The 22,731-nt window shown below is 46.5% G+C and overlaps 1 protein-coding gene across 2 annotated transcripts in view; it reads left to right on the top strand.

Moving 5' to 3' along the window:
* The first annotated feature begins 3,991 nt into the window (after positions 1 to 3,991).
* The window catches only part of TBC1D30 (TBC1 domain family member 30), a 100,331-nt gene continuing 81,591 nt past the window's right edge, over positions 3,992 to 22,731 (top strand). For both annotated transcript variants that reach the window (XM_073651717.1, XM_073651715.1), the window contains exons 1-2: positions 3,992 to 4,145; positions 5,811 to 6,795. In XM_073651717.1, coding sequence (XP_073507818.1) covers positions 6,327 to 6,795 — 469 coding nt within the window. In that variant the 5' untranslated portion in view covers positions 3,992 to 4,145; positions 5,811 to 6,326. The remainder of the gene's footprint in view (positions 4,146 to 5,810; positions 6,796 to 22,731) is intronic.

The following is a 22,731-nucleotide window of genomic DNA, read 5'->3' as shown; positions in this document are numbered from 1 at the left end:
CAGTTTCTCCCATTCCGCGACCCTTTCCAACACCATCAAGAACGCCTCAACGTCTTTGTAGCTTCCCCCTTACCGACTTCCTCGTCTGGGTCCGGTCACTTCGGCTTACGGCGGGGCGACTTTCCTGACATGGATGGCCTCTGCCAGGAGCGTCATCTGCTGCTGCTGCTGTATGTGTTGCTGCTGTAGCTAAAACTGCTGCATCAACAGTTTATTTGTCTCCTGCTGGACTTGCTGCTGCATGTTAGCCTGAACCAGCTGCTTGAATAGCTACTCCATGGCTTCAGAACGCGCTTGCATGGCTACAGCTACCTTGACATACAGTTTTCAGACAGCAATCACCCGTGCTCCTTGGGAATCTTGCCCGCACTTCTAGAACCAATTGTAAAGTTTATGCTCACTCGGCAGCACTTGAGTTAAATTGGGAAGCAATTTCTTAAGCAATGTGCAGGCAGGTTTATTCAAACTTTATAAACCATGCAATAAATAAATCATATTATGGGCCTTGGGCATAAGGAAAACAAAAATAAGCCAAATACAGTGGCCTATTTTTGTGTGTGTTGGTCCGGTTCGCTCGGACAGCATAAAATCCAGCACAAAAGACTCTGGTAGGAGACTTAACACAGGAGGACTTCTCACCTCTACTCTCAGTCCCTGAATGAGACAACTGGTCACCTTTTTATCTCCCGTATCACGCCCCAGGGAGGGGATTTGTGAGCAGCACTATACATGCTGGAGCCTGCTTTTCAGAGTTTACATCACTGGGGCTACCTACCTTGACGATATATATCTCCCCTCGAGGACCTGTCCGATGGCCATCTTACTATGTGCCGATCCACCACTACAGGGAGCAAAGAAGTGAGGGGCTCAAGTGACAAATGTACACTGACTGATGTGATTATTGGTGAACATGGAAGAGGCTAATCCTGTTATTACTTGGCATACACTATAGAAGGGTGATCTAAAAGTATAGTTTAGAGGGAATGTGTCACCTTAAAAAACGCTAATAACCTGCAGATGTGGGTTGAACTTTATTCCCCCTGGCAGCGTTCCAGTTTCAGTCAGGGGGTGGTGCTGGCACAGGTTCAGTCAATGCTCTGTGTATAGTGAGCGGCGGCTGTAAACGTGCCCCGCACTGACTGACAGCAGGTTCTAATGTTAAGCTGCTTTCAGTCAGTGCGGTGGGAGGGGGGCAGTTACAGCAGTAGTTCTCTATACACAGAGCGTTGACTGAACTCACGCCGACGCCGCCCCTGTGACTGAATCTGGAACGCTGCCAGGGGGGAATAAAGTTCATTTCTTCCTGGCGGCGTGGGACTAAGTGCAGGCGCCGGGCAGGTTCACAAGGCTATTAATCTGCAGATTAACCCCATATCTGCAGGTTAATAGCGTTTTTACAGGTGACATGTTCCCTTTAAAGGGAATCTGTCAGGATTTCACTACTCAAAATATTTATATGTACTTATAGCTTGTGGGTTGCGATGCGACTCCATACACTGCGATATAGCAGTGACATACAGCCGTCCAAAGTCACTATGTAGCCCTCGCCTAGTGATGTTCTATGTGATCCCCAGAATTATACAATGGCAGCATAGTACCAGAACACATAAGCATGCCAATGCATTAAAAAAAAAAATGAAAAGTAAAAAGTAATCAAATTACAGTGCAATAAACAATTTTTTTTACAAGAAAGAAATTTTACCAAATAGAAGTTCCACAACATAATTACAATAAAAAACCCTCTCCAAAATGATAGCATTATAAGGTATTTTCTTGTGCATTATAAACTGTAATATAAATTTAGCACATAATTTATGATTGTAAAAAGAGATTAAAACTGGAGCGGCATACAAAAGTCCAGATTCACACATCCATCTGTCGCTGTCCGAGTACGAACCGCAATACACGGACTGATGACCTGAACTCGACAGCCTCATACACCGCGTGCAGAATTATTAGGCAAATGCGTATTTTGATCACTTTGATACTTTTTATACATATTGTCCTACTCCAAGCTGCATAGGCTTGAGAACCAACTACCAATTAAGTAAATCTGGTGATGTGCATCTCTGTAATGAGGAGGGGTGTTGACTAATGACATCAACACCCTATATAAGGTGTGCTTAATTATTAGACAACTTCCTTTTCTTTGGCAAAATGGGTCAGAAGAGAGATTTGACGGGCTCTGAAAAGTCCAAAATTGTGAGATGTCTTGCAGAGGGATGCAGCAGTCTTGAAATTTCCAAACTTTTGAAGCGTGATCACCGAACAATCAAGTGTTTCATGGCAAAGAGCCAACAGGGTCGCAAGAAGCGTGTTGGCCAAAAAAGGCGCAAAATAACTACCCATGAATTGAGGAAAATCAAACGTGAAGCTGCCAAGATGCCATTCGCCACCAGTTTTGCCATATTTCAGAGCTGCAACGTTACTGGAGCACAAGGTGTGCGATACTCAGGGACATGGCCAAGGTAAGGAAGGCTGAAAAACGACCACCTTTGAACAAGAAACATAAGATAAAACGTCAAGAATGGGCCAAGAAATATCTTAAGACTGATTTTTCAAAGGTTTTATGGACTGATGAAATGAGAGTGACTCTGGATGGGCCAGATGGATGGGCCAGAGGCTGGATCTGTAAAGGGCAGAGAGCTCCACTTTGACTCAGACGCCAGCAAGGTGGAGGTGGGGTACTGTTTTGGGCTGGTATCATCAAAGATGAATTTGTGGGACCTTTTCGGGTTGAGGATGGAGTGAAGCTCAACTCCCAGACCTACTGCAAGTTTCTAGAAGACAACTTCTTCAAGCAGTGGTACAGGAAGAAGTCGGTATCGTTCAAGAAAAACATGATTTTCATGCAGGACAATGCTCCATCACATGCATCCAACTACTCCACAGCGTGGCTGGCCAGTAAAGGTCTAAAAGAAGAAAAAATAATGACATGGCCCCCTTGTTCACCTGATCTGAACCCCATAGAGAACCTGGGGTCCATCATAAAATGTGAGATCTACAGGGAGGGAAAACAGTACACCTCTCGGAACAGTGTCTGGGAGGCTGTGGTGGCTGCTGCACGCAATGTTGATCGAAAACAGATCAAGCAACTGACAGAATCTATGGATGGAAGGCTGCTGAGTGTCATCATAAAGAAAGGTGGCTATATTGATCACTAATTTTTTTTGTTTTTGCATGTCAGAAATGTTTATTTCTAAATTTTGTGCACTGATATTGGTTTACCTGGTGAAAATAAACAAGTGAGATGGGATTATATTTGGTTTTTATTAAGTTGCCTAATAATTCTGCACAGTAATCGTTGCTTGCACAAACAGATATCCTCCTAAGATAGCCAAATCGAAAAAAAGCCCACTCCAACTTCCAAAAATATTAAATTTGGATATTTGAGTCTTTTGGGTTGATTGAGAACATAGTTGTTGATCAATAATAAAAATAATCCTCTAAAATACATCTTGCCTAATGATTCGGCACACAGTGTATATAGTATGATGTCGTTGACTTTGAGTCCGGCAATCCGTCAATGGCGGACTATGACACCCGAATATGTGAATTAGCCCTAAAGCCGGGTGCACAGTCCTATAAAACACAGATAGTGGCCGTGACTGGCTCTCAGTGCTCGTCCCCATAGCAGACTATTGACGGATTTAGTATATGCTGAGATTTTTTCCACACGGTCAGTTGAAAGCGTGCTTGTGTACATTAGCTAACGCGTTATTATAGGGTAAGTGCCATGTGAATAAGCTACACACTGTCCCGAGCATGGCGCTCTCCTAGAGGCTGCCCTCATGCAGAGCGGCTGGCACTGCTATAGGGGCACTACACACGTCTATGTGCCATGCAGGGCACAGTAATATGTAGTAATATGCATGTCACTCGTTTTCAGCAGCAGACTGTAAACACCATGTGAACACGGCAGTATTTGCACATCCTGGCACATGTCGCCCTCCACTTGACATAAGGTCCTGTATGCTCTCCCCAAATCCCGGCTCCCGCCCTTCCTCTCCTCCTCACAGCCCGGCTCCTCCCTGCTGAACTCCACAGCCGCTGCTCACTTCTCAGACACCTACGGGCAGAGGAGTTGCGGAGACGGCGGCGGCGGAAGGGGGCTGCTCAGCATGGCCGGACAGCCATAGCGCCAGGTGTGTATGTCATGTCGTGTGTGCACGGCGCCACTGCCGTGAGTGTGCGTCTTTCCATGGCAGGATGGGCTGCACTGCGGTAGGAAACTTACCAGAGAGGAAATGCCAGGAGTCCCAGCAGCACTGCAGTCACTGTGTACCAGGACCTGGTGACTACTGCTCCTGGCAAAGCAGTGCCACGTGAGGCCTATGGGGAGAGGAGCCACAGGTTGGCACCTTCATGGGCAGAGGGAAACGCCATACTTTTCTCCTCTGGCACATAAAGTTTAGTAGTAAGCTGGTAGGATGCCATGTTATTCAAGGGGTGTGTGCCTAATAGCAAGATTACTACAAGATGTCACTTGTGCTGGGGGTCCATTTTTGTTACTTTAGCTATAATTTTTTTTTATAAAATGCAATAAAAATCTTAAGAATTTAATCAGTGCTGTGTGACAGAAGTGTCCGCCATTAAAGTGTGCAGGTATTTTAGATGCATTTGTGACATCTTGTTCACAAACTGTACATTCTCCTCTACCACTAAAGAACTGGTGGCAATGGGGACCGAACAAGGCCCCAACCTCCTGTTGGTATGATGAACCCGCTCTTCTTATAAATTGGTGGGGCATGTGTATGGCACTTTGTTGGTGACCCTAGCAAAGAAGTGGTGCAGCAACTCAGACATGTAGGCTTACAAAAAGCCTAAAAGTTTTGTTTCAGAGAAATAGAAGACTCTTAGTGGGTTAAAGGGTTTGTTGATAACTCAAATCCCTTTTTTCTCTCGCTAATTTATGACCACAGACCACATCACAGGGAAACAAGCTTATAAAAGCTACATACATGCATTCAATTAAAGAAAAAAAATGTCCCTACAGGTGGATAACCACAAGCAATGGTGGGACCCCGTGCCATTTTTTGTCAGTCTGTTTGGGATGCGGAGGATGATTTGTGTAACCTGCAGCTAGTCCATATTTCATCTCTAAATGCAATATGCAGCACAGTAAAGAAATGACAGTCTCTGGCTGCTGCCAGCTTATGTTGTACCCTGCCAGGCACACACAAATTGGCAGCGCCTGTTCTGTCTAGTTACTTTCTCATCTTGTTACAACTACTATTGGCGGCAAAACGGCCTCTATTTGTAATGAATGATCCTCCCCGTCAGGAGTGCTGTGACGCCACATGAAGGCCAGTACACGCTATGTAACCCTCAGCCTCTTAGTTACTATCATAGTTTCTAATAAAGTACACTGCCAAACATTTATCATCAATATTATTAAAGGTATGGGGCAACATATACTAAGTCACTTGTGCCAGTTTTAGTAGACACAGTTTTGGGCAGGCCTTGCTTTATCCAAAACAGTTTGTGTCTTTTTCACTTTTCTGCTGCTGACACAATTTTTAGGAAAAATTGGTAGATCTTAAGGTGTAGTCATGGCCTCTCGTGGACCTACAAATTTACTCTAGTTTACACCAATAAATTATCCCATAGTGTAATAACCATTTGCATCATCATGCAATACATATCACTAAAGAAGACCAACAATACCCAATTTGCATTACCACACTCTTCAGGAGGGTAAACAGCAAACCTGTACCAGGGCGGATAAAACAAGACCAGTTGTATATCTTTTTTTTTACCTATTTTTTTGCATAGTGTACTTTATCATTTACTTTTTTTCCTGTACACAGGGATTGCAGTAATGGACGGTATCTGGTTGGAATTTGTGCAGAAACGAAAAATAAGAAGTGTCAGTATTTTCCATGATTGATAGTCCCTTCCACTGTGAAGACATTTGGGTAATTTGCCCTGCTTTCCCACCTCCATATCCCTGCCACCCCACCCATCCTGCCAAGTGAACTGGGAAAGTTGACGTGTATGCCTGTAAAGAGCAGCAGGTGGAATGACTGGAGACGTCACACTTCTTATACACCTGTTACACAAGTCCCTGAGAAAACTTACCCGACAGGTTCCTTCCACTGTGACTCAGAAGAAGGGGAGAGTAAATAAATGTGGCAGTTCAGAAGTAAGACGTAATCATGGAAAGTGCTGTAGTCCCTCCCTGCCTCTGTGATTAGTACATTCCCGGAACTTTCTCAGTGTCTGAAATTTGGATCCTCTGGTGGAGAATAAAAGACAGATCTGAATTGGTATGGATGAGGTCTTCCCAGTATTGGTTGTCGATGATATGAGCATGTACTGAAACCATGTCCGGGGATGAATCTATCTATGATGAATTATGTATAGATGATGAGAGTGATGTATTTGTCAACCACACTCATCCTGATTCTGCTTTCACACAAAATCTGAATTCATGGCCTAATACTTACCCAGTTGTCTGGCCGCTTCCATCTTCTGAAGACTATGAGGCACAGGTGCCTCCTAGTGAGAACTCGAGTGGAAGAGGTAGCACTGATGGCACCAGCTTTAATTATTCCCAAGAAGTCCGCAGCCGTACCTCATCCCTGGTGAATGGATTGCTTACAGAACTTTATGACAGTTATCGGAATGGATCAGGGTCTGGTCTTGGCCTCTATCATGACAGCGTGGACAGCTCGACGGAAGCATCTGGGTCAGATGCCTTTCTTAGTAGGAGCAACCCCGAGTCAGGATTCTTGCTAGAGCTGTCCGAGAAGCAGAGCCGTCGGCATCAGCTACAGTTCCTGAGGCAGAAAGGTAAGAGTGACTCACCTATGTGCCAGTTCATACAAGACAACAAATACATGTGTAACCTAGGCCTCTTCCACTCATTGCATCTTATGACAGTTCTGTTCTCTTCTGTTTTTGTTGAGACAACTGCGCCATTCTAATCAGTTTATTGGGATTTTTCTAAATTGCAACATACACACACCATCCTATTATTGTATCTTGCATTCATTGACTGACGCTGGTGTTATGGATTGTTTAGTGGGCACTTTGCAATTTCAGACTTGCACTGCGATATACCTTTTTTATTTAATTTTTTTCATAAGTTTTATTGAAAGTGTGCTTTTTAGTACAGGTAAGGCAAAAATGAGAACTTTTTTATTAAGGTATAGTTAATTTGCCAGTATAATCTGTCGTATTTAAATTCATCTGCCCTGCCTAATACAGGGCTGTTCCTGACCACTACATCAAGGTGGAAAATGAATCGAGTGGCTACATATTCTGTAAATATGCCATAAATATCTGCCATGGGCAGCATGATGCGCATTTAAGTATGTATAGCTGTGTCCACCAAAGGGGTGGTCTGTTACCTAAAATGTCCATTTAAAATATCAATCTTTACACCCTAACCACTTTTGTAATTAGCTTTATTTTAAAATCCCCTACACTCCTCCCTATCCTGCTAATCCCCTAATTTTTTTTATTTATTTTTTTATTGCACTTCCACTTCAAGCGACATTTTTATTTGAGAGGAGTCTGAAACAAGAAGTCGCAGGAGGCTGGGGCTGCACTCGCTTCCTTGCAGTGTCTATCACTATTTCTAGAACAGGATGTCACAGGAGGCATCGCAGCAGCTACTTACTTCTACTTTACAGCTTCTTGCATCGCCGGCCTCTAAAGATGTCATGGTGATTGATGCTGCTGGAGAGGCGATTGCAGCGCCCGCATTTTGCTTCTTTTGCTGCTGCTATTTCTAACTGTGAAAGAAGACATAGTTAGGGGGCAGAGATAGAAGCAGTGTGAGTGACACCTGATGAAGATTCTTTTGAGGGTGGTGCTAGAAGCTGAGGGTTGGTGTTGATGTCAGTCGCTGCATAGGCGCATATTCCCCCAGGTGACGAATGCTGTATCTACTCCTCTACTGGCTTGCCCTATACTATGCTGAATTTTGTCCTTTTAGGGTATGTTTATGTGGCACCCCAGGGGTCCGGTTGCCACAGTGGCATTGCCTCCCTCACAAGAGGTGATGCCATGCCTGGAAGCAAGCAGGGGTCCCCTAATTAGGTTTTGCTAAGCATTCAACACTGTCCTGGCTCCAGACCAGCAAGGGGAGTCCCTCCCCTTGGCAACTGGGATCTGGGGGCGGGGTTAGTTACTTAGTGTGAGGAGTTGAAGTGAGGACGTCGACGAGAGAGGAGCTGGGAAGTGGAGCTGCGCAGCAGTTCACCCCAGAAGGAACCAACACAGAGGAACCGGACATGGGAGTCCGAGGCTGTGGGGCACTGAAGGCTCAGCAGCAGAAACTGGAGAGCAGGAGACTGCAGGTCTCCTGGCCCCATCAGATGCCCGGAGGCTCAGCAGCACCGCAGGGCCCAGCACCGCCACGTGGGAGCGACGCATCAGCAAGGCCCGAGCTGCCTGCCATACGGGTGAGCACAAAGACGTTGCACTCAGGGACGAGGGCCACCGCACAGCTACAAGCAGCAGGGCCAAAGAGATTAGTGGAAAGGGAAGGCCTCCAACTTCACCTGGTGAGGTGGATTCTTTACTTGCTTTCAGGCTGCCCGGACTTCCACTTTTAGCCAGTACCCTAGTCCCGGTTTGCCTAATCACCGCCAGTAAAGAGAAGAGGAAACCGCCATTAAGTTGTGGACTGATTATCGCTGCGCCATCAACCCCTGCACTACAACGCCCAGCATCACCTATAAAATCTACACTGCCCTGGAGCTAAGCTCTACCTGTGGAGAGCCACACCAGCTTTGCTGCACTAACATCAGCTCCAGAGGACCTGCTCCGCAGCGGCAGCTCCCTTTAGCCGCATACCACAGGTGGCGTCACAAACTTTGTACATAAAAACTATAAAATCCCCTTTTTACTGACCATCCTGGGTCACGGACCGGGTCACCGCCACTGTGACATCTCCGCTAGCAACGATCGGCCCGGCACCGAGTACCCCACAGCCCAGGGGGCGCGTCAAATTGGCGTCACGAACAGGATTCACGAAGCCCGGTATAACAGGGTCCTGTGTGCCATAGACTTTACTAAACGGTTTTATCACGTGGTTTACCGCCCGCCGAGGGGAAGCAAGAAGCCCCGATCTGGATCCGCCGTGTAAGAGATCCTTCCGCCTGCAGGGCAGCATACTGGTACGTCAGCGGACGCCCAAGACCTGGCTGAGGTTCACTAGGGGGGAGGAAGATTCCCAACCGGGGGGAGGATGCAGGCGCGGCCGCCGCCACTGTAATGCCGTTATCAATGCCATATATGCCGGGGGCAGCGTGGTTGCCCCAGTACTCAGGGGAGTCGCACACCCTGAACGAGAGGAGAGACTACTGCGCAGTTTGTTTAAAGTGTACCCCCTGTCTGAGGACCAAAAAGTCAGCATCCTCATAGGCCAGCTAATCGGTGCAGCCCAGAGAGAGGTGAAGTCCTGGCCGGACAGAGACAAAGGCACTGTAAAAGAAATACTGGCCCGATTGAAGGATACCTTTGACACCCGCACCGCAGCAAAAATTAAGATGAAGTTCTACGGGTGCAAACAAAGGATGCAGGACAGTGTACGGGACTATGCTCTAAACCTGCAGGAGGCGCTGTGGGCCATCAAACAGGTAGACCCCGACAGTGTGCATGATGAGGACAGATTGCTGACTGAACAGTTTATTGAGGGGCTCCTGTCTGGCGCTCACTGAACACAGCTGCGCATTATGGCTCTGCAAAACCATGATCTGGACTTTGCGCAATTTAAAGACAGAGCCATCCGGGTGCTGCGAGAATCAACCCCAGGCGGCACTGCATACCTCCGGCGCCCCGCTATCACATATCACCAGGAGGTGGCGTCCTTTTCACCAGCACCTGTGGAGGCTGACGCGCAGACCCTAGATAATGATCCACCTGCAGACCAAAAGTGTGGCTACACTAACCAAAACCATGCAGGCCATGCAAGTGTCTCCCATGGAAAAGATCCAGCTGGCTTCCAGTCCAGATGATGTCCCATGGCGACGACAGAGAAGAATTCCATCGACCAGAGGGAGGAACAGCGATCGCTACGACCAGGACGGACAACCCATCTGCCGCCGCTGTCAAAAGGCGGGGCACTGCGCAAGATTCTGTAACTTAAACGAGCAACCCCTGGGGTAGAGGGCCAACCCCCAAGGAGTAAGATGACTGGGCCCACAAAGCTGGCGAGACAAGTACGTGGGAGGACGACCGGTCGAACCTGTCGTGCTTGATGGCATCCCAATGAACGCGTTGCTGGACACTGGGTCCCAGGTGACCACGATGCCATATATCCTTTATAAACAATACTGGACTGATTCAGAAATTACCTGCCGTCCAGATGAACATCTTAGTATCTATGCCAGCAATGGTCAGCCCTTGCCTCAGGTGGGGTATAAAGAGGTGACCATAAAAGTTGGCAAAGTAGAATTGCCATCACAAGGAATGATTATTGTTGATATTGATCGCCGAGAAAGTCATCCCATGATAACCTTAGGCACCAATGTGATAGAAAATTGTCTTGTAGAAATTATTGTTTTGTTGCAACAGGTCGCAGAGACTGCCAGTTCCAGTCAGCAGCGAGTTCTGCAGAAGGAAATCAGAGCCCTGATGAAAAGACAACAGATAGAGCTGTCTGGTGGAGAAGTTGGCAGTGTCAGGATGAGTGATCCATTCCCCATTGCAATGCCCCCTAGAAGTGAAATGTTAATATGGTGTCGGGCAGCAATAAGTCTCAGGGGTCAAGATTATCAGTCCCTGGTGGAACCCGTGTGCTCTAACAGTAGGCCCACCATCTTGACAGCCAGGGGGGTAGTTGATGTCCGCAAGGGGAGAGTACCGATATGCACCCTGAATTGTGGGGAGAAAGAGGTCCATTTACCCCGGTATGCTACCCTTGCTAAGCTATTCACTGTTAGTAACAACGCAATGAAGACAGTGGAACCCTTGCCTCCATCCAAAGCGGCGGAGGATAATGGCTCCAAGGGGCAGATGGAGGATTGGTGTCAGAAGCTACAAGTGGGCACTGACTCCACCCCTCTGCACCAAAAGCACGGAGTATACCGGGTGGTCCAAGAGTATGAACAAGTCTTCAGCAAACACCCACTAGACTTTGGGCAGGTAAAAGGGGTCCAACATCATATCCCCACGGAAGATCATCCGCCTATTAAAGAAAGGTACCGGCCTGTACCCCCAGCTCACTATCAATGTGCCAAAGGAATGTTACGGGAGATGAAGGAGGCTGGTGTGTTCAGAGATAATTGTAGCCCCTGGGCAGCTCCATTAGTTCTCGTTAGAAAGAAGGATGGTACAATGAGGATGTGTGTTGATTACATGCAGATTAACCGCATTACACATAAGGACGCCTACCCATTACCCAGAATTGAGGAATCATTGATGGCACTAAGATCTGCTAATTATTTCTCCACTTTGGATCTCACCAGTGGGTATTGGCAGGTTCCTGTGGCAGAGGCGGACAAAGAAAAGACCGCGTTTACAATACCAATGGACCTCAGCGAGTTCACCTGCATGCCATTCGGGCTCTGCAACGCCCCAGGAACCTTCCAGTGGTTAATGGAGTGCTGCCTAGGACACAAAAACTTTGAAACCGTCCTGCTGTACCTAGATGATGTAATTGTCTACTCAAAGACATATGAAGACCACCTGGCCGAGGTGTTCGAAGCCCTATCTGGTTTTAGCCTGAAGGTAAAGCCGTCCAAGTGCCACCTGCTGAAGCCCAAGGTGCAGTACCTAGGTCATGTGGTAAGCGCCGAAGGTGTAGCACCAGACCCAGAAAAAGTCACCGTGATCAAAGACTGGCCAAGACCCTCCACTATTAAGGAAGTGCGGCAGTTCCTCGGGCTGGTAGGCTACTACAGGAGATTTATCAAGGGTTTCACCAAGATAGCGGCACCAATGCAGGACCTCCTAGTGGGCCAGTCCAAGAAGGCCAAGAACCAGAAACCTCCATTCAAATAGGTTAAATCAGAAGACTAATCCTTCACCCGACTGAAAATGGCTCTCACCGGAGGCGAAGTCCTGGCCTACCCCGACTATGGCCAACCCTTTATACTTCATACAGATGCCAGCAACGTGGGATTGGGAGCGGTGCTGTCCCAGGTACAGCAAGGCAGAGAGCGAGTGATTGCCTACGCCAGCAGGAAGCTCCGTCCTACGGAAAGGAACCCCGACAACTACAGTTCCTTCAAGTTGGAGTTTCTCGCCATAGTCTGGGCTGTAACAGAGTGCTTCAAACACTATCTCTCCTCCTCCAGATTTACAGTCTTCACAGATAACAACCCGCTGACGCACCTGGAGACTGCGAAGCTTGGTGCCCTAGAACAACGATGGATGGCCCGACTGTCTAGCTATGAGTTTACCATCGAGTATCGGGCGGGGCATAAAAATGCAAATGCTGATTCGCTGTCCAGGATGCCCAACTTGCCAGATGGGGGAGAAGACCCGGAAGAGCTAGAGGAGATAGAGCTACCCCCTTTCCATCGTCACGGGGTGACCCAATGCTCCCACTGTGTGAGCGACAAGCGCTCCGCCAACAGAGAGGCCACGTTCAACCCATTGCCCCATCATGGATGGGCAGAGACGCAGGATAGTGACCCGGCTGTCCGCCTGGTAAAGGAGTTGCTGACACAAGCTGACTCGCACCCTGATCCAGATGCTCCACAGGAGACCCAACAGTTGTGGAAGGAAAAGGGCAAGCTGTTCATGTATGAGGGAAAGCTGTGTCGAAGAAGTATCAACCCCCGGACACACGAACTGGTCTGGCAGGTGGTAGTCCCGAGGCGGGACGCGCCAATGGTCTTAGAAGCGTACCACGATGGAGCAGGACACTTCGGGTTCAAGAAGTTAGAAGTACTGCTACGTGAGCGATTCTACTGGGCTGGCATGAGGAAGGCAATCGAGAGATGGTGTCGAGGATGTGGTCCATGCAACCTGAGACAGAAAGAACGTGACAGCCAGAGGGCTCCCCTGCAGCCCATCATCACCAAACAACCACTTGAACTGGTAGCCTTGGACCACGGGAAGGTAGCCCCAAGCCGGTCAGGCTATGTCTACGCTCTCACCATAGTAGACCACTACTCCCGGTTCTTGGTAGTAGTGCCAGTGAAAGATCAGATGGCAGCCAAAGCGTTCCAACAGCACTTTTGTCGCCCGCACAGTTACCCTGAACGGGTGCTTACCGACCAAGGTCCAGCCTTTGAAGCAGAGGTGTTCCAGGAATTCTGTAACTTGTACGGCTGCAAGAAAATAAGGACGACGCCGTATCATCCCCAGACCAACGGGTTGTGTGAGAAGATGAACCAGGTGGTAATAGATCTTTTGAAGACGTTGCCCCTTGAAGAACGTAGCCTGTGGCCAGAGAAGTTACCAGATTTGGTGGACCTATATAACCACATCCCGGTGAACTCCACCAACTGTACACCCACTTACCTGATGAGAGCAAGACCTGGTAAGCTACCCATCGACTTAGACATGGGAGTCTTAACACCTGAGACGACATCACCAGATGTAGATTGGGATACAGAGCGGCAGCAACAATACCGCAAAGTGCAAGAGTGTGTTGAGAAAAGTTTGTCCCAGGCGAGACAGAAGCAAGAGAAAACTTATAATCCGCACGCACCTGCCTTTCCCTTATCACCTGGAAAACAGGTACTTAAGAGGAAAAGACGAGTCCACAAGTTAGATGACCAGTGGGAGGTTGAGCCATACACCGTCCTACCCTCGAATTACGACAACACTAAAGTGTGCCTCATCTGCAAAGATGAAGGGGAAACTTCAGCGGCAGTCTCAAGAGACCACTTGAAGATATGTCCTGAACAGTTGAAACACACAGAAGATGATCAAGACAGCCCTCGCCAACAGAAAAAGTGGAGGAAATGGTTCAGACAGTCCTCGGAGAATTTCCCCGGTCTTGGACGCAGGTGAACAAAGCGATTGTAGTACCGGTCCTGACCTTTCTCCAAGCGGCCTCACCGGAAACTGCAGAGGCTCAAGAACATCTGGAAGAAGACCCGACCCCAGAGACAGATGTTTCATAAGCAGCAGATCAGGAGAGTCTACCCTCTGCTAGCAGTGAACCTGTCAGTCCCATGGTGGGTTTAGGAGTCCGGAGAAGGCTGTCTGGTATACCAGTACGGAGTAGGTCCAAGAGAAATGTAGGGGATAGTGAACCCACCACACCAGGGGTCGACAATAGGGACCAGGGTAAGACAGAGACAACAAATGTACTACATAGGTCGACCCGGAGTACAAAAGGTCAGCTTCCTGCCCGCTGGAGGAACTAAAGTATAAGAGAATTAAAGCGTATGTTATATATAGTTGTACCCGTAAAATAATCTTGGATATGTATATTTGTTGAATTTATGGACAATTGGGCCACAGGACTAGGTGTGGTCAGGACAATATTGAATATACTTACTAATTGGCCTAGAAAATAAACCGCAGGCGTGGCTGAAGACCAGGCCCAGGGACTATTCACAAAGTGGGTTGATGCGGTTCCCACCAGCCAAATTTCAGTTATCCGGAAAAAGACAATACCCGGATTGTGGCGTAAAGACTAAGCGCCGCAGTGACTGCTTTCAATTTTTGTTTGTTTTTTGTAATTTTTGACTTTGTAACCTGTTTGTAATGATGATTGTTATTTTGTTCATTTTAAAAGGTATCCTCAGTCTGGGAGTACTGAAGTTAATTAGGGGGGAATGTGGCACACCAGGGGTCCGGTTGCCACAGTGGCATTGCCTCCCTCACAAGAGGTGATGCCATGCCTGGAAGCAAGGAGGGGTCCCCTAATTAGATTTTGCTAAGCATGCAACACTGTCCTGGCTCCAGACCAGCAAGGGGAGTCCCTCCCCTTGGCAACTGGGATCTGGGGACGGGGTTAGTTACTTAGTGTGAGGCGTTGAAGTGAGGACGTCGACGAGAGAGGAGCTGGGGAGTGGAGCTGCGCAGCAGTTCACCCCAGAAGGAACCAACACAGAGGAACCGGACATGGGAGTCCTAGCCTGTGGGGCACTGAAGGCCCAGCAGTAGAAACCGGAGGGCAGGAGACTGCAGGTCTCCTGGCCCCATCAGATGCCCGGAGGCTCAGCAGCACCCCAAGGCCCAGCACCGCCACGTGGGAGCGACGCATCAGCAAGGCCCGAGCTGCCTGCCATACGGGTGAGCACAAAGACGTTGCACTCAGGGACGAGGGCCACCGCACAGCTACAAGCAGCAGGGCCAAAGAGACTAGTGGAAAGGGAAGGCCTCAAACTTCACCTGGTGAGGTAGATTCCTTACTTGCTTTCAGGCTGCCCGGACTTCCACTTTTAGCCAGTACCCTAGTCCCGGTTTGCCTAATCACCGCCAGTAAAGATAAGAGGAAACCGCCATTAAGTTGTGGACTGATTATTGCTGCGCCATCAACCCCTGCACTACAACGCCCAGCATCACCTATAACATCTACACTGCCCTGGAGCTAAGCTCTACCTGTGGAGAGCCACACGATCCCTGCTGCACTAACATCAGCTCCAGAGGACCTGCTCCGCAGCGGCGGCTCCCTTTAGCCGCATACCACAGGTGGCGTCACGAACTTTGTACATAAACTATAAAATCCCCTTTTTACTGACCTTCCTGGGTCACGGACCGGGTCACCGCCTCTGTGACATCTCCCCTAGCAACGACCGGCCCGGCATCAAGTACCCCCACGGCCCAGGGGGCGCGTCATTTACACTAGGCAATATTTCTGCCGCAAAACCTGATCTCTTGGCAGTAAAGTTGCTGCCTCCAAAAAGCAGGTTTTGCGTTATTTTTGCTGTGCTTTGTTCACTGTCCATTTGTCTCTTTATGCATGCACTTAAAGTTCAATGACAAAATTACTTATTCAACTTCATCAGGTTTTGGCACAAAAAACGCAGTTAAACCTGAAGCCTGCGTTTTTTCAGAGTTTTTTTGTCACTGCCCATTACTTTCAATGGGTGAAAAATGCTGCAAAGCCGCTGAAAAAGTGCTGAAAGAAGAGACCTGTTCTATTGTGCAAAAAAACATGCAAAGCACAAAATACTGATGACACAAAAACCAATGTGTGTGCATGACATTTCTGAAATCTCAGACTTTGCTGGTACTGTAAAACGCAGCAGAAAATTTGCATAAAAAACAACTCTGAAAAAAATGCCTAGTGTGAACATACCCTTAGGCTACATGTCTATATCTGATGAAGGTCGGTGAGACCGCAACGTCAGTTAGTCTGTTCACAGTTCACAGAGTTAATAAATTGCATTATTTTCATTTTGAATGCAGAATTCCTTGTTGAATATACACTGCTCAAAAAAGTAAAGGGAACACTCAAATAACACATCCTAGATCTGAATGAATGAAATATTCTCATTGAATACTTTGTTCTGTACAAAGTTGAATGTGCTGACAACAAAATCACACAAAAATCATCAATGGAAATCAAATTTATTAACCAATGGAGGCCTGGATTTGGAGTCACCCCCAAAATTAAAGTGGAAAAACACACTACAGGCTGATCCAACTTTGATGTCATGTCCTTAAAACAAGTCAAAATGAGGCCCAGTATTGTGTGTGGCCTCCACGTGCCTGAATGACCTCCCTACAATGCCTGGGCTCCTGATGAGGTTGCAGATGGTCTCCTGTGGGATCTCCTCCCAAACCTGGACTAAAACATCCGCCAACTCCTGGACAGTCTGTGGTGCAACGTGACGTTGGTGAATGGAGCGAGACATGATGTCCCAGATGTGCTCAATCGGATTCAGGTGTGGAGAACGGGCGGGCCAGTCCAAAGCTTCAATGCCTTCATCTTTCAGGAACTGCTGACGCACTCTAGCCACATGAGGTTTGGCATTGTCCTGCATTAGGAGGAACCCAGGGCCAACCGCACCAGCATATGGTCTCACAAGGGGTCTGAGGATTTCACCTCTGTACCTAATGGCAGTCAGGCTACCTCTGGCGAGCACATGGAGGGCTGTGCAGCCCTCCAAAGAAATGCCACTCCACACCATTACTGACCCACTGCCAAACCGGTCATGCTGAAGGATGTTGCTGGCAGCAGATCGCTCTCCATGGCATCTCCAGACTCTGTCACGTCTGTCACATGTGCTCAGTGTGAACCTGTTTTCATCTGTGAAGAGCACAGGGCGCCAGTGGTAACTTTGCCAATCCTGGTGTTCTGTGGCAAATGCCAAGCGTCCTGCACGGTGTTGGGCTGTGAGCACAACCCCCATCTGTGGACGTCGGTCCCTCATACCACCCTCATGGAGTCGGTTTCTAACCGTTTGTTCAGACACATGCACATTTGTGGCCTGCTGGAGGTCATTTTGCAGGGTTCTGGCAGTGCTCCTCCTGTTCCTCCTTGCACAAAGGCGGAGGTAGCGGTCCTGCTGCATGGTTGTTGCCCTCCTACGGCCCCTTCCACGTCTCCTGGTGTACTGGTCTGTCTCCTGGTAGCGCCTCAAGCCTCTGGACACTACGCTGACAGACACAGCAAATGTTCTTGCCACAGCTCGCATTGATGTGCCATCCTGGATGAGCTGCACTATCTGAGCAACTTCTGTGGGTTGTAGAGTCCGTCTCATGCTACCACGAGTGTGAAAGCACAACCAACATTCAAAAGTGACCAAAACATCAGCCAGAAAGCATTGGTACTGAGATGTGGTCTGTGGTCTGCACCTGCAGAACTACTCCTTTATTGAGGGTGTCTTGATAATTGCCAATAATTTCCATCTATTGTCTATTCCATTTGCAGAACAGCATGTGAAATTGATTGTCAATCAGTGTTGCTTCCTAAGTGGACAGTTTGATTTCACAGAAGTTTGATTTACTTGGAGTTATATTCTGTTTGTGTTCCCTTTATTTTTTTTGAGCAGTGTATTTAAAAGGGTGGGACCCTATCCTTGCTCCTGAAACTCATAGGAGTGGTGTACTTCCTTCACTATATAACCTTTTTGATATGGCTATGATGGCAAAAATCTTTTAATATTTATCTGCAATAAGTGGAACCCCTATTGCCATAGCATTGTTCTTGTGGACTGTTTCTGCTTGCATTACATGTCACTGTATACAAATGGAAAGGATTCACACTGCATTTGGAAGAACTGTTCTTGTTAATTTTTGACCAAAAAAAGGAATAAATTTCAACACTAGGTAAATGGGAAAACTTTCCCTAAGGAAATGCTTATGGAGTAGTGGGAACCATAAAATCATGAGAACCAGAGCAGAACTTTCACATGAGATTTCTCACCAGTCAAAACTAACTTGTATTATAATATTCTTTATTCATAAGCTCAATGTCTCAAAGTTCTACAACTTGTTTCATAGGAATGGACCCCTTTGTCTCTCACTTAACTAATCTGTATTTATTTTAGGATTGAATCTGCTTCTTTTCTTCATTTTCACTGCTCCTAAATTTTTGCTCTGAGCCATGAGGAGCAGCTGCAGAGATTTGCTGTAGGGCCAATTCACACAACCTTCTTCCTTTTTTTTTTTTTTTTTTTTTAAATCTTTACATGATGCAGTTCTTGTCATGAGACTTGCGGGTAAACTGGGAATTGTAACCAGAGTATGGATTAGAAAATATTAGTTCACCTTGTAAAACATTCCTTTTGGGCAGTCATCACACACTTTTTGATTTGTTTTAATGGGATATTTTTTAATATATTTGCCCAAAAATTCTGTGGCCAAATGCAGGGCTGTGGAGTCGGTAAACCAAACCTCTGATACCTCAATTTCCATGACTCCGACTCCACGACTCCGACTCCCTCATACATGCCTCATGATTAAGTGATAAATTTACTGTAGCACAGATTCATCTCAGCTAAAAGTCTAGACCCTTAGATCAGCAATAGGACATTTCATAACTTTCCCAAATTCTTATGAAAAAATATTCCCCACAAACTGCATTGAGCTACTGTACCCAATTTATTATATACAGGTGTATCTCACTAAATTAGAATATCATCAAAAAGTTAATTTATTTCAGTTCTTCAATACAAAAAGTGAAACTCATATTTTATATAGAATCATTACAAACCGTGTGATCTATTTCAAGTTTTTAATTTTGTTAATGTTGATCATTATGGTTTAAAGCCAATGAAAACACAAGTCATTATCTTAGTAAATTAAAATAATTAACAAAAAACACCTGCAAAGGCTTCCTAAGCGTTTAAAAAGGTCCCTTAGTCTGTTTCAGTAGGCTCCACAATCATGGGGAAGACTGCTGACTTGACAGATGTCCAGAAGGCAGTCATTGGCACACTCCACAACGTCCCAGAGTTCCAATTAACATTTGGAAATCAAGGTCCCAGAGTCTGGAGGAAGAGAGGAGAGGCACACAATCCAAACTGCTTGAGGTCTAGTGTGAAGTTTCCACAATCAGTGATGGTTTGGGGAGCCATGTCATCTGCTGGTGTAGGTCCACTGTGTTTCATCAAGACCAAAGTCAGCGCAGCCGTCTACCAGGAAATTTTAGAGCACTTCATGCTTCCCTCTGCCAACAAGCTTTTTGGAGAAGGAAATTTCATTCTCCAGCAGGACTTAGCACCTGTCCACACTGCCAAAAGTACCAATACCTGGTTTAAAAACAACAGTATCACTGTGCTTGATTTGCCAGCAAACCTGCCTGACCTTAACCCCATAGAGAATCTATGGGGTATTGTCAAGAGGAAGATGAGAGACACCAGACCCAACAATGCAGACGAGCTGAAGGCTGCTATCAAAGCAACCTGGGCTTCCATAACACCTCAGCAGTGCCACAGGCTGATCGCCTCCATGCCACGCCGCATTGATGCAGTAATTGATGCAAAAGGAGTCCGACTAAGTATTGAGTGCATTTACTGAATATACATTTCAGTAGGACAACATTTCGGGTTTTAAAAACATTTTTCAAGCTGTTGTTATAAAGTATTCTAATTTACTGAGATAATGACTTTTGTGTTTTCATTGGCTGTAAGCCATAATCATCAACATTAACAGAAATAAACACTTGAAATAGATCACTCTGTCTGTAATGACTCTATATAATATATCAGTTTCACTTTTTGTATTGAAGAACTGAAATAAATTAACTGTTTGATATTCTAATTTAGTGAGATGCACCTGTATTTTAGGAGTTGGAGTCAGTCCATTTTCTACTGACTCCGACTCCACATCCCTGGCCAAATGTTAGTTTGTAGTGAAATAAGTGCCTAAAAACACAAGTCACTCCCAGAGGACAGTGTGAAACCTAAAATATATTTTAAGATTCAAACTTTATTTCTCCTCTTTGCATGTTATGACGGATGGTTATAGGAAGTTTCGCCCCCAGCAGTTTGCCCCCGGCCCCTTCAAAACTTTGCTATGGGGCTAGGGCCAAGCTACTTATGACCCTGCATGTGAATGTATGCTGCCATTATGCAAAGAAGATTCTAGCCATTCAGACAAGGGGCTAAAATTCTGCACTAAAACCTGCACCTAAATCCATAGAGCTAAATGGAGATTTTGGTGTAGAATTATCTACACCAGAATAGCTGTACTGTATATCTACAGTTGTGGATAATCCACATAGGTTAGGAGACATGTTAATGAATCCTTAAGGTACATTCACATGTACTAAGTAGTTGCAGCAGACAATCTGCAGCTATTTGATAGCAGAAAATTCTACACTAAAATTGATATCTAGTGATGCGGGTTTGATGCGACAACCTTATCCTCTGGCTGTGATTGACAATTGCTGGATACCTGCAAATCATGGTTGGTGGACAAGGTTACCACTCTGCTTATGAATATGGCAGACCACTGGGGGCGATATGTGCGGGGGTGAAATGTGCGGGGGCAAAACATGCTGGGGGCAAACTGCTGGGGGCGAAACATCCAATTCCCATGACGGATATATTGATTATTGGCAGATGTAGTATCCAGGAAGATAAACATTCGTTATTGTATCCGATATATCAGTGGCGGGAGACCGGTACATATGACAACCTTGCCACTGCTACAACTACCATGATCAGAAAAACTGTAATCCTTGCAGGTAACCGCCTTAGGTCTTGTCCAAATGGAGTCTTCTAGACGATGCCAAGTTTTCCCAGGTGAAGCCGCTTCAGTTATATGCCAACAGGCGTTTTCCTGAAGAGGTTTTCCATCTCTCCTCTGCCAGCGCCTTTTTGCTATAATGACAAGGATTGGCATGTCACATCTTTTAACCACTTCAGGGTTTCCAAATCCTGAAGCGATTGAAATAAGTGACAAAAGATGGAACATGTGCACAGTGATGTTACGACACTGCTGTGAATTATGTTCATTTTATTGGGTGCATTTACAGCGCTTTTTCATGCGATTTCTGGGTGGACTCCGCCTGAAAAAAGATGCTGTGCACACATACCCCTACAGCTGCAAGGATTCTCAGGATTTTCTCTATTGACTTGCCTATTAAGTGCCTGTGCCTATTACTATTACTTATTACTTATTACTATTATTAATATTACTATTACTACTCTGTGGAAAAAAAAATGTGGTACGTTTTGTATTGAGGATCAAAATGTTTATTGAAAGTCATGAAAATAAATGTAACAAAAGTGACAAATATTTTTTAATACTCTACATATCAGACTAAACTGTACTGCAAAAATATATGTATTCTTAAAGTTAGTGACGTGGAGAAAAAAAGCTTGTAAAAATATTGAATTAGGTTTTTTTTATTCTCTGTACTGCCAAATTTTAATAAGTAAGTTCAAGCTAATTTATCTATTTAAATGTAAATTTCCAGCATGTTTTGCTATGTAATCTGAGGATAATGTGATGCAGGGGCTCAGACACAGATTTCAGGGATGTATCACTTATTGGGCTGTGTGCTGTTGTTTCCATACACTGAAGGTTTTATCGCCAGGAGATTATCACTGCCTGGATTACAACCAGTGTGAGCCCTGGTCTCACCAGAACCCCTCCACTATTAAGCAGTTTGCTGTCAGTATACTATATACACAGGGAGCTGCGGTATGGGCAGGGTTGGCTTTGAGCTCTGCTACATGTTTCGTCTAAGAACTCTGATTTTGTCACAACTGATGTACCCAGTAAACTAAGTGATACATCGTTGGAATCAGGGTCTCCTTTCCTACATTATGCTAAAAACTTGGTGGCAGATTTCTTTTTAAAAGAAAAAGGGCTGTGTCCTGCAAAATAAGTGTGTTCTAGAATGCGAATATGGAAAATAATAGAAAATGTGATTGGGTACTTTAACCCCTTAACAACATCTGACGTACTAATACGCGTCTGTGCCCTGGGACTTAAGAGCCAGACCCGTATTAGTACGTCATCGCGATCGCGCGCGCACACAGGCTGTGCGGGCGCGATCGCCGCCGGGTGTCAGCTGATTGTCACAGCTGACACCCGGTACTATGTGCAGGGAGCGGTCCTGCACCGCTCCCAGCACATTAACCCCTGCGATGCTGCGATCGAAGTCGATCGCGGCATTGCGGGGGCAAGGGGAGGTGATCGCCAATTCTCACCTCTTCCGACTTCCAGCGCAGTCTGCAAAGGCTTCCCGGGTGTTGCCATGACGACCCGATGTCGTCATGACAACATCCGGGTCACCAGACAGCAGGAAGATTGTTTGGACATGCGCAGTGCATCTCCAAACAATCTTCTCCCTGTCCGGCGCTGACAGCCTGCATGGCACAGGGATGGTGCTGCATTCCTGTGCCATGCAGGCGATCAGAGAAAAAAAAGTGAAAGTCCCAGAGTGGGACAAAGTAATAAAGT

This window comes from Phyllobates terribilis, unplaced genomic scaffold, assembly GCF_046119375.1.
Source record: "Phyllobates terribilis strain yellow unplaced genomic scaffold, ASM4611937v1 Scaffold_11__3_contigs__length_659146591, whole genome shotgun sequence".
NCBI classification, from domain to species: Eukaryota; Metazoa; Chordata; class Amphibia; order Anura; family Dendrobatidae; genus Phyllobates; species Phyllobates terribilis.
This window is presented reverse-complemented; position numbering and strand designations above follow the sequence as displayed.